Below are 13171 nucleotides of genomic sequence, written 5' to 3'. Positions count from 1 at the left end.
ATATATATATATAATATATATATATATATATATATATATATATTTTAGACAATAAATATATAGTAGACAAAAATAATATATATGTACATTTAGACAAATAATATATAATAGACAAAAATAATATATATATATATATATTATATATATATATATATATATATATATATATATATATAGACAAATAATATATAATAGACAAAGATAATATATATATATATATATATATATATATATATATATATATATATATATATATATATATATATATTTATTTAGATATATAATAGACAAAATAATATATATATATATATATATACATATATATATATATATATATATATATATATATATATATATATATATATATATATATATTTAGATAAATAATATATTAAAACACATGTCGGCAAGCCGAAACTTTGCCGATTTCAGAGATAAGTGAAGAATATTACCTTGCGTGAAGAGGATGAACTTCTAATCGTTCAAATGATCGACCGAAAGCTGGAAACCGTCACCGACGCAGTGCTGGCTGCCTTCGTGAGTACCTGACTTCAACGTCGCTTTTGATCGGTGAAACGACGCCGGAATGAAATGAACCTTGGATATTTGTGACCTGGACTCAACGAACTTCAAAGATATGAAATCGGTTTTGTGTTTCGGTGAATAATCGGGACGATTTTGGGTTACCGAAAATGAAGAACAAGTGAAATACGATAATGCTTTTGGAAAAATATTTCTTTTCAATTCTCTATTTCTCTCACCACACGTTTTTTTCCTTACTGATCCACCAGCTTTCTTCTTACTAACAACATCTATATATATATATATTTAGGTTACTTAAACAACAGGAAACCTAAAAAATATCTAACATAAATTAATAATATATATTTAGATTACTTAAACAATAGGAAACCTAAAAAATATCTAACATAAATTAATAATATATATTTAGATTACTTAAACAATAGGAAACCTAAAAAATATCTAACATAAATTAATAATATATATTTAGATTACTTAAACAATCGGAAACCTAAAAAAATATCTAACATAAATTAATAATATAATTTATATATTATATAATAATAATAATAATAAACTAATATAATATTAATCCTAATTAAATAAACTAATTAACAACTAAACACAATTAATATTAAGCACAAATAATATTAAACGGCACACGATTAAAATACGATAAAATCGAGCGACACGAACGCGATAAAAACGATGACAATTTGCACAGTAAAACAGACAAATTGATAAAACCAATAAACCAGTAAACCGGTAAACCAGTAAAATCAACAACACGACTCAAACAGACTCGATTAAATCACACGGCACAACACGTAATTAAATAAACAACCCTAGGCAATAATAAAATCAACACGACATCACGAAAACGCTGACAAACACAATCACAAATAATCGGACAATACAAAAACTCTAATATATTCGAAATACAGTCAAAATACCGACAAACAAACAATTAAATAGATAAAAACGCACAAAACCTAATCGAAGCGATGCCACGCACAAAAGAGATAAGCGAGATAAATACGAGGCAACGATATCGGCCAGGTTTTGCTAAAACAACGAAATACAACACGGTAAGCAACGAAAACACACAAAACCTAATCAAACCAGTTGTCACGCGAAGTTTAAGAAATTGAGATGAATACGAGACAACGAGATTAATCAAGATGTGGTCAACAAAGCCAAAGTCAAATTTTGGGGTGCGACAGATGCCCCTATTTAATTAACTTAGGCCAGATAGCCGGAGGCTATCGAATGGCGTAAGGTAATTAAATATGACAAACGCCACAAAATTTGACCGCAAATGCATGTATGCATGATGCAAAAGACAGACAGACACAGAGACACAGGAGTGCAAACTCTACTGGGGAAGGACATACACCGACTCAATGCATGAAGGTAAACACTGAGAATACTCAGCTGGGGAAGATTCACTACCTATTCATAGATGGAAAATAGGAGGAAAAGAGATATCGACTCAATATTGACGATACATCACTATCTCATAGATGAAAGTGGGAAAAGATTAATATAACAAGAGTACTGATGTGATAGTACATTACCAACTCAAAGATGGAGGTAACAGAAAAGATGAATACCAACTCAAGGATGAAGGTATAACAAGGGCATAATAAGAATCGAACTGCGTTAACTCATGGTTGACAGCTCACTACCCACTCATTTATGAGGTAAACAGGACATGCCAACTCAAAGTTGAAGGCAAGCTTCAAAAGATTGATAATAACACTGCTAAGGAAATCAAATTCCAACTCATTGATGATGGTGTAGATGAAGAATCAGATCTAAGGATCATTGTGCAGACTTACAGTTGAATGCACACTACCAACTCATTGATGAGGTAGACAGAGAAATGCCGACTCAAAGTTGAAGGCAACCACCGATTCATTGACAAAGGTGTTTAAAAGAATTTAGAACATATTCTCCTGGAGATGTTTATCATTACCGACTCAAAGATGACGGTGGAAGGACAAAATGTACCTAACTCATAGATGAAGGTACTCCATCAACTCAAAGATGAAGATGGAATCAGAAGTTATCTGTGCAGACTCAAAGAAGAAAGCACACTATCAGTTCAACAAGGATCAAACATACCCTACTCATAGATGAAGGTACTCCATCAACTCAAAGACGAAGATGGAATCACAGGAAAATGTGCGAACTCAAAGATGAATGCATATTACCAGCTCAAAGTTGCAGGTACTTCACCAACTCAAAGACGAAGGTGGAATCAAAAGGAATCTGTGCTAAACTCAAAGACGAAAGCACGCTACCAACTCAAAGTTGCAGGTAGAACCATGGAACTTTCTGTGAGGATGTTATCAACTCATAATTAATTTATCCGAGGGATAACAAAGGTTACCACTCATGGATGTAGGTAACTCAAGTTTGTAACGGGTACCAACTCAAAGATGAAGGTATAAAGGACTTGGACACAATATCTGTCATGTCTGTTTTACTGAATGAGAGTCACAAAGACTATATTATTGCCTTCTTTTACTGGCAATTTCTGAGCTTTATCTGGAGACACGAGGTTCAAACTAGGATAGAACTAGAATGAAACGGTCAAACAAGACTTCAACTAAAGAGGAATGAACTCATCAGGATTTACAACTGAAACAACCATCTTCCACGAGGCATAGATCTCTGTGGGGAACATGACTAATAAAAGGTATTTTGCTGCTTATGAGGATACTTTATATGGAGAGATTGACTCAACCCACAATATAAGCAAGGAAACAAGGTGCATATGAATGCAAGCATGATATGTCATAGATATGCATGAACATTTAGCAATGAATGCATGATGGACAGACAAAACTAGGAATAACTAAAAATGTTAACAGCTGCATAAGGACTTGCTGGAGATTTGCACTGAGACTCGCTAGGGAGTAATACAAAGACTTGCTGGGGAATTGGTACAAGAGAACCATATCCAGGTTTCTTTAAAAGTCTGTATCTGCTGAGGATTCCGTAGAAGAATGGAGATGCCTTCTACTTCAAAAATGCAGGAGATTCCCTGTGGTTCTTGAATTTGTGAGGTATATGAGGATTGGACCTTTCTGAGGACTCCGCTGGGGATACAAGGTGTTATCCTCTGGAAATAAGATGATATTGTAAGAGAAGTCCTGCAATTCTTGAATTTGCTGATAATGCAGAAGGGATTATTCTTCTGGAAGACTTCGTTGGGGATAAAGTCCGCTGGGGATAGGTGGTATCTTTCCAGGGAATAAGAATATAGGGGAAATCTATCCTTGATTTTTTTGCTTTAATTATCATGGAGACTTTCTGTATCTGAAGACTCTGCAGGGGATTATAGTGTCTGATATCTGGTTACGAGATCTTTCCTCTAGGAGACTCTGCCGGGGAACAGTGATGTCTGACCTTTGAATATAAATGAGAATTCAGGAGAAATCCTGCAATTCTTGAATTTGCTTAAAATGCATAACACACTCTTCTTTTACTACAAAACATTACTGAGGAGGAGACATATCCTTCTATTGAATGGACAGAGAACAACAGGAGATTCCCTGTAGTTTCTGAATATCAACTTTCTTCACTCGCTGAGGGATGGAGACCTCTGTATTACTCCTGCTCAGGGAAATCAAATCTTCCTTCTCATCCTCTGCTGGGGATATTGCTGATCCCGCCTTAATAAATTACTAGGGAAATACCTGTAGTAATCCCATATGCCAAATCTGTAACTTAAAACCTGGATCAAAGTCTTCATGATCAATTAACCGGGGAGTCTTCATGATCAATTAAACTGGGGAGTCTTCATGATCAATTAACTGGGGAGTCTTCATGCCCCAAGTGAAGGGAATAAACTTCTTGAAATATTTCTTGCATGATCTCTTGAGGAAAACTAGGAAGCATAGCTGGGGATATCCAGAACCACAACCTCTGCTGGAGAAATATTACTGCCAAGACACCTGTGGAGATTTTTTCATCATATACATATAAGGATAGTAATATGAACATGTCTAGTTGGAATCACATGATTTCAGAATTACTGGGACCACATGTCTCAATCCTTTTATTGATGTCCACAAATCAAAATAAATAATCTTTATATTTTTTCAAAAACTGTTTTTAATTCAAAACTTTTGTTTCAAAACATATCTGTCAAAGTAAAAGAACTTTCGTAAATTGAAATGAAAATTAAGAGTGCCAAGAAATATAGAAAGGCTCAAATTGATTTGATAGGATGGTAATCAGCCAACAGCGTGATTCCATAGATCTTTACAAATTGGAAAATGGTAATTTCGTGGAAAAAGGGTACGTTGAACTACAATGACATCATTCTCTCTTCCACTTTTGACCTGTATTGCAGCCTTGAGAAAGTTGGAGAACTGTTGAAAATATTCTGATACTTCAATGATCTTATCTCTGTTATGCAGTTACTTGCCTGAAATCCCTAACTTTTGCCTAGATTGCCCTTTCGGGTTTTCAATCTACCGGGATAATATTCTCTTTGTTTTTTTATGTCTCTAATTTCTGCTTGGACCGCCCTTTCAGGTTTTCAGTCCACCGAGACGCTCATTTTTGCCTAAGCCGCCCTTTCGGGTTTTCAACTTAGCGAGCTGTTCTTTTCATTTTTTAGGCGAAGTATTTCTTGACTGCATCTGTTTTCACGGGACGTGGAAGCTCTTCACCATCCATGTTTGTAAGAATTAAAGCACCGCCTGAGAAGGCTTTCTTGACAACATAGGGTCCTTCATAGTTAGGAGTCCACTTGCCCCTAGAATCATTGTGAAATAGTATCATCTTCTTGAGCACAAGGTCACCCTCTTTGAATTCTCTCGGCTTAACCTTCCTATCAAATGCCTGCTTCATTCTCTTTTGATATAACTGTCCATGGCACAAGGCAGTCATTCTTTTTTCTTCAATCAAATTCAACTGATCGTATCTGCTTTGACACCATTCAGCCTCTGACAACTGAGTTTCCATTAGGATCCTCATTGATGGAATTTCAACCTCTATCGGTAACACAGCTTCCATACCGTATACAAGTGAAAATGGGGTTGCCCCAGTTGAAGTACGGACTGATGTTCTATATCCGTGTAGTGCAAAAGGCAGCATTTCATGCCAATCTTTGTAGGTAACAACCATCTTTTGAATGATCTTCTTGATATTCTTATTTGCAGCTTCAACTGCCCCATTCATCTTGGGACGGTAAGGAGAAGAGTTGTGATGCTCGATCCTGAAACTTTCACATAATTCATCCATCATTTTGTTGTTCAGATTGGAGCCATTGTCAGTGATGATCTTGTTTGGAATGCCATATCGGCAAATGAGATTATTTTTGATGAATCTGACCACCACTTGCTTTGTCACCTTTGCATACGAAGCTGCTTCCACCCATTTGGTGAAGTAATCAATTGCCACGAGAATGAAACGGTGTCCGTTGGAAGCTTTGGGTTCAATCATACCGATCATGTCAATGCCCCACATTGAGAATGGCCAAGGAGCAGAAATCACATTCAAAAAGGTTGGTGGTACATGAACCTTATCAGCGTAGATCTGACATTTGTGACACTTCTTTACAAATTTGCAGCAATCTGATTCCATGGTCAACCAGTAGTAACCAGCTCTCAACATCTCTCTTGACATAGAGTGGCCGTTTGCATGAGTACCAAAGGACCCTTCGTGAACTTCTTTCATCAACATTTCTGCTTCCTTTTTGTCAGCACATCTGAGTAAGACCATGTCATAATTCCTCTTATAGAGCACATTCTGATTAAGGAAGAAACTACCTGACAATCTTCTCAAAGTCTTTTTATCTTTTTCTGTTGCTCCAAGAGGATACTCCTGAGTCTGAAGGAAATGCTTGATATCGTGGTACCATGGTTTATCATCAAAACTGGCCTCAGCTGTAAACACATGTGTTGGTCTATCAAGTCGCTTGATCACAATTCTGGGTACTTCGTTTGGAAAACCCACTTGATACATTGAAGACAACGTAGCTAGAGCATCCGCCATCTGATTCTCATCCCGAGGAATGTGATGCAACTCAACCTTGGTGAAGAAAGTCAACAATCTTCTTGCATAGTCTTTGTATGGGATCAAGCCAGGGTGGCGTGTTTCCCATTCTCCTTTGATCTGTTTGATAACTAACGCTGAGTCACCATAAACAGTAAGATTTTTGATGCGGAGGTCAATGGCTTCTTCAAGACCCATGATACAGGCTTCATATTCAGCAATGTTGTTTGTACATTCAAAACAAATTCTTGCCGTGAAAGGAATATGAGAACCTTCTGGAGCGATAATGACTGCACCTACTCCATGTCCATAAGCGTTGGAAGCTCCATCAAATACTAAACCCCATTGAGAATCTGGTTCAGGTCCTTCTTCAGGAAGTGGATCTTCACAATCTCTGGATTTTAGGAACATGACATCTTCATCAGGAAACTCATCCTCATTATCATTGTGATCTTCAACGGGTTGGTGAGCAAGGTACTCGGCTAACACACTGCTCTTGATAGCTTTCTGGGTATGATACTCAATGTCGTATTCTGATAACAGCATCTGCCATCTTGCAATCTTACCAGTGAGTGCAGGCTTCTCAAAAATGTACTTGATTGGATCCATTTTGGATATCAACCAAGTGGTGTGACTTAACATATATTGCCTCAATCTCTTAGAAGCCCAAGCCAATGCACAACATGTCTTCTCGAGTAAGGAGTATCGTGATTCACAGTCAGTAAATTTCTTGCTTAAGTAGAAAATGGCCTGCTCTTTCTTTCCAGTTTCGTCTTGTTGACCCAGAATACAGCCCATAGAATTCTCAAGCACTGTCAAATACATAACCAACGGTCTTCCAGCAACAGGTGGTAACAAGATAGGAGGCTCCATGAGGTACTCTTTGATATTGTCAAATGCTTTCTGACAATCCTCTGTCCAAACACAATTCTGACTCTTTCTCAGCAATTTGAAGATAGGTTCACAAGTGGCAGTCATGTGAGAAATAAACCGGGATATGTAATTCAATCGTCCTAGAAAACCTCTCACTTGCCTTTCTGTTTTTGGTGCGGGCATCTCTTGGATAGCTTTTACTTTATCTGGATCAACTTCAATGCCTTTTTGGCCGACAATGAAGCCCAAGAGTTTACCTGACCTGACGCCAAATGTGCATTTGTTCGGATTGAGGCGAAGACAAAACTTCCTCAATCGTTGAAACAGCTTCAATAGATCTACTAAGTGACCTTCTTCTGAACGAGACTTCGCGATCATGTCATCCACATAAACCTCAATCTCTTTGTGCATCATGTCATGAAAGAGCGTTGTCATGGCTCGCTGGTAAGTAGCACCTGCGTTCTTCAACCCAAACGGCATCACTTGATAACAGAATGTTCCCCATGGTGTTATGAATGTAGTTTTTTCCATGTCTTCGGGAGCCATTTTGATCTGGTTATACCCGGAGAATCCGTCCATGAAGGAGAATATGTCAAACTTTGCTGTATTGTCTACCAACATGTCAATGTGAGGCAGGGGGAAATCATCCTTTGGGCTTGCTCTATTTAAGTCACGATAGTCGACACACATTCGTACCTTCCCGTCCTTCTTAGGAACTGGCACAATATTTGCTATCCACTCTAGATACACTGAAGTGGCAAGAAAACCAGCATCTATTTGCTTCAGAACTTCTTCCTTAATTTTGACGGCCATATCTGGATGTGTTCTTCTTAATTTCTGTTTGACCGGTGGACATTCTGGCTTCAAAGGTAGCTTGTGCTCTACGATGTCAGTGTCGAGACCAGGCATATCTTGATAAGACCAAGCAAACACATCTACATACTCTTCCAACAGGATGATCAATTTCTCCTTGACCTGTGGGGATAACAATGCTCCAATTTTGACTTCTTTCACATTTTCTTCCGAACCCAAGTTGACTGTTTCCAAAGGCTCCTTGTATGGCTGAATAGTGTCTTCTTCATTTTCAAGCTGGCGGGCGACCTCTTCTGGAATCTCATCCCACTCTTCCTCTTCAGCTTCGAATACAGAATGTTCAAAGTTGGGAGAGGGCATGATGTCATTGTGTTCAACGGGTTTAAGTAACCTGTACAAACAATTGTTTTTAGAGGACTGACCATGATATGCAAAAATGTGTTCTTTTTAAGGTTTTTTTTTGTGTTACCATTTTCCGAAAAAGCTGAAAAGATAAAAGGACACAAGTGTATAGGAACACAAAAGATCTTTTTTATGGATAGTACGTTTTTGACAAAAGTGCCCATTTTACAAAATTAATGCTTCGCGCTTTGGGCTAAAGCGGAAGATTTTTGAAAACTGAAAAGCTTAATTACTTTGATATGTGGACACAATGTGGGATGTCAACTGCGGTCCAGTTCTTCATAACTACTCCTGGTGTCACAAATCTGGGGCCTTCGTCTTCTGTCTTTCCCTCAAAAGTATCCTCCTCAACTGCTACCACGTTGATAAACCCACCGCTGTGAAAGATATCTTTGAAAGGTCGCACCACTGAAGTCTGCACTTGTTTTCCATCAACAAAGCCTAATCCTGCATGGTTAACGTTTTCTGGCAACTCTATCACCTTGCCCCACATTTCTGTAGGACCTGTCTTGACAATCCGCTGGGCGTCTTTGAATGACGCGATTGAACCTTCACTTTTCTTGTAATCATCGATGGTCAGGGCCTGAAATGGAGTTTGAACAGCCGTTTCGTCTGCTTCTATCACACTAAACGATGAAAGGTGGCTAATCAGCATAGCCTGCTCCCCATTAACCGTCACTATTTGCCCATTCTTGAAAAATTTTAACTTCTGGTGTAACGTGGATGTAATGGCACCCGCCTCGTGAATCCATGGGCGTCCGAGCAGACAGCTATAAGCTGGCACTATGTCCATAACCTGGAAAGTGATCTGGAATACGTGTGGTCCAATACCAATAGGCAAATCAACTTCTCCAATGACTGTTTTTCTTGATCCATCGAACGCTTTCACAATAATTCCACTGTGCCGCATTTGCCCCCCTTTGTACTTTAGCTTCGACAAGGTAGACTTGGGCATGACATTCAGAGATGAACCGGTGTCAATTAGGATATTAGACAAAGAATCCCCTTGACAATTGGCTGAGATATGGAGAGCGAAGTTGTGATTCTTTCCTTCTTCTGGCAGTTCTTCATCACAAAAGCCTAAGCCATTGCACGAAGTGATGCTGCCTACAACATTGTTGAACTGCTCTGCTGTTATATCCTGTTCTACAAAGGCTTGATCAAGCACCTTCAGTAGTGCTTCTCTGTGGATAGCTGAGTTCAATAATAAGGACAGGATCGAGATTTTTGACGGTGTCTGTAGCAACTGATCTACGACTTTGTAGTCACTGAGCTTGATAATTCTGAGTAGTTCATCTGTTTCTTTGTCAAGGGTTGAATTGCTTGTTTGCCCTTCTGCTTCTCTTGTCACTGGTACCACGAGTACTGGATCTTTCTCAACATTTCTACTTGGGATAACCGGCGGAGCGAACACGCGGCCACTGCACGTCATTCGGCTATTTGCTGCGATATTGGTAACTGAGGCTAAGGTTTTAATCTGGACCTCTTTACCGTTCTCAATAATAGTTGCTGCATAGCGGTAGGGGACCACTTTATCTGAAGTGTAAGGCATTGGGCCCGGAGGGCAAATCACCACTGGCTCCCTCGGATGATAAGCTATCTCTACTTTCTCTGGAATGTTGAAGCAGGGAATGATGACATTCACCTCTTGTTCTTGTGATTCTGGAGAACTCACTTGTCTAGAAATCTGAATCAAACCCTGATCAAGGACGCCTTGCAAATCATCTTGAATCTTTCTACAACCTCTTGAATTGACTGAACATGTACCACAGATCTGGTGGTCATGTTGGAATAGACCATGAGCACATAAAACAAAATGAATTTCAACCAAAGACTGCCGAATCTCCTCTATCTTCGTAACACGTTGTTCATTGAGACAAACTTCTATATTGTTCACTGATGAAGGACCATGACTTGGCATTGGATTGTCCTTCACATTGGGACCCATGCTCTTGAAGGTCAGGATACCTGCTCTTGTCAACTTCTGTACTTCCAACTTTAAAGCAAAACAGTTGTCTAAGTCATGACCTGGAGCATTCTGATGAAAGGGACAAGATACCTCTGGCTTGTACCACCAAGGTAGCACTTCTGGTACAGGAGGTCGTGGTCGTGGTTGCACAAGGTTTTTAGTGATCAAAGCTGGATACAATTCTGCATATGACATCGGAATTGGATCAAAATTGGTTCTTCTTTGTTGCTGTGGTGGACGTTGTTGTAACTGATGTTGATGTTGTTGAGGTTGATGTTGTTGATGATACTGAGTATTCTGTTGGAAGCGGTTGGTACGCTGCTGAGGGTATTGGACTTGAACTGGAGCGGAAGTGATTACTGGAGTCACGGCTGCTATATGTTGGTGTTGGGAATGGTAAGGATAATTGATCCTTCTTGGATGATCATAGGACACAACATTAGTTTCTTGTTCCTTCTTTTTCATAAAACCGCCGTACCTCTTTGCCCCGCTTGAAGATGAACTTCCTTCTCTGACTAGACGCCCTTCTCGAACTGCTTCCTCTAAACAGACTCCCATGTTTACCATGTCAGTAAAGTCTGTAGGAGCGCTTGTAATCATCCTCTCGTAATAAAAAGTATCAAGAGTCTTTAAGAACACTTTCGTCATCTCCTTTTCTTCCATAGGTGGAACAACCTGTGCTGCAATTTCGCGCCACCTTTGCGCGTATTCACGGAATGTCTCCTTTTCTCTTTGTTGCATGGACCTCAACTGATCTCGGTCTGGCACATTATCAAGGTTGTATTTGTAATGTTTGATAAAGGCCTCGCCTAAATCGTTGAAAGTCTTGATCTGAGAACTGTCTAATCCCATATACCAGCGTAAAGCTGCACCGGTAAGGCTGTCTTGAAAACAATGAATGAGCATCCTTTGGTCGTTGGTGTACATTGACATCTTTCGCACGTACATAACCAAATGGGTCTGTGGACAAGAACTTCCTTTGTACTTTTCAAATTCTGGTAGTTTAAATTTTGCTGGCATCCTTACGTCCGGAACCAAACACATATCATTTACATCTCTGCCAAACAGTTCTTTCCCACGAAGAGCTTTTATCTCTTTTTGTAATTCCGCAAACTGATCCTGGAATTCATCCATTCTATCATTGAGACCAGGATCCTCACTTGGGGTAGGGCCGTGATAGACAGGTTCTCCTAGGTGAGGAGTATAGTGAACAACGGGAGGCACATTAGTGAAGACAGGAGCATTTGGTGGAACGAACTCTTGTTGATATCTATCTTGATTAAGATCCCTGGGTATTTCCCAAGGACGGGATGCTGTGATGGTAACAGAAGTGACTGGGACAGCGTTGATTTCTGAAGCGATGATTGTAGTGACGGGTGCTGCTGTTGTCTGATTCTGAATTTGAGGTTGATTCTGTGCCGAAGTCTGTCCTGAATTATGAACTTGAGCCCTAGCCTGGGCTTCCTCTGCTTGTAGACGGGCGGTTAACATTTGGTTGTGCATCTCTGCTGCCTGTGCTTGCGCCTGGATCTGTGCATCTTGTGCTTCGGCAACCTGAGCTTGTGCTGTTTGAAGTTGAGCAGCTTGGGCTGCTTGGTTTGCTATCAATGTCTCGACCATAGCAGAAAGGCGGTCAACCTGAGCTTTCAATTCTCGGTTCTCGTTATCTGTTATCTCCATTCTTCTTTTGTAGTTGGCTCTTGTGTTGTAATTATGCGTCAGCTTGAAATGGATCTGCTGGCGGGAAGCAACTGTTAGAAGACTGGACCAAGACAGACAACCTGTATGCACGTGATGCATGGATATGCAAAATGAATGATTTTCCAAGGAACTCTAAGTGAAGGAAAAGATAGAATTGCAAACATTTTTGATAACAAAACAAAATTTTCATTTTAAGCATTTTTATCAAAATATACAAAGTTATCAACCCAAAATACAACATAGAAAACCATTTAAGGACATGTGTCATCAGGACGAGCATAAACAAGTAGGAGTTGTCCTTCAAGTCTCTCAATTCTTTCTTCATAGGCCTTCTGTATAAAAGCTTTCTCCTTCACCAAACTGTCTACAAGACCTTTCCATGCACCTGAGGACTGTGGAATCTGGGAGTAATCTGTTGTGCCTGAGGAAAATAAATCCTCTTGCACCCTTGGACGTTTACCTGCACGATCTTCTCCACTCTGCTCCTTTAACTGTCTCTGAAGTTCTTCATTTTCCATTTCGAGCACCTGGGCCCTATCCTTCCAAGCGTCTCTCTCTTTCTTGACCCTCTCCAAGGTGGCTTGGAGTTCTTCTTTGTCATCTAGCGGAAGGTAGGGGGTCTTCAACGGAGCGGGTTTGATAGGATCATGATGTGGGTATGGCATTTTCAACTGTATAGCTCTGGCTCTGATCCACTGGAGGTACGGCTCATAGGAGGTACAATCTCTCTTACCCAATTCAAGTCTCCCTTTGCGACAAACACGATGCCAAGCTCTTACTACTCTCTCTTTCATGGTAGGGTCCTCCTCGTTATCCCTCAAGAAAATACCTTCTAAAAGAATGTTAGGAGGCTTGTCCTTCATAGGGTAACCGAGT

General features: G+C 39.5%; 1 protein-coding gene across 1 annotated transcript; it reads right to left on the bottom strand.

The window, feature by feature from the left end:
• Positions 1-837: 837 nt before the first annotated feature.
• Positions 838-11335, bottom strand: LOC127104607 (uncharacterized). The gene is made up of 2 exons (XM_051041786.1): positions 8915-11335; positions 838-864 (listed from the first exon to the last, which is right to left on the bottom strand). Exons 1-2 carry the CDS (start codon positions 11333-11335, stop codon positions 838-840), a joined length of 2448 nt encoding a protein of 815 aa, XP_050897743.1.
• Between the last annotated feature and the right edge of the window lie 1836 nt (positions 11336-13171).

This window comes from Lathyrus oleraceus, chromosome 7, assembly GCF_024323335.1.
Source record: "Lathyrus oleraceus cultivar Zhongwan6 chromosome 7, CAAS_Psat_ZW6_1.0, whole genome shotgun sequence".
Classification (NCBI taxonomy): domain Eukaryota; kingdom Viridiplantae; phylum Streptophyta; class Magnoliopsida; order Fabales; family Fabaceae; genus Lathyrus; species Lathyrus oleraceus.
The sequence above is the reverse complement of the archived record's forward strand: the minus strand, read 5'-3'. Positions and strand labels throughout refer to the sequence as shown.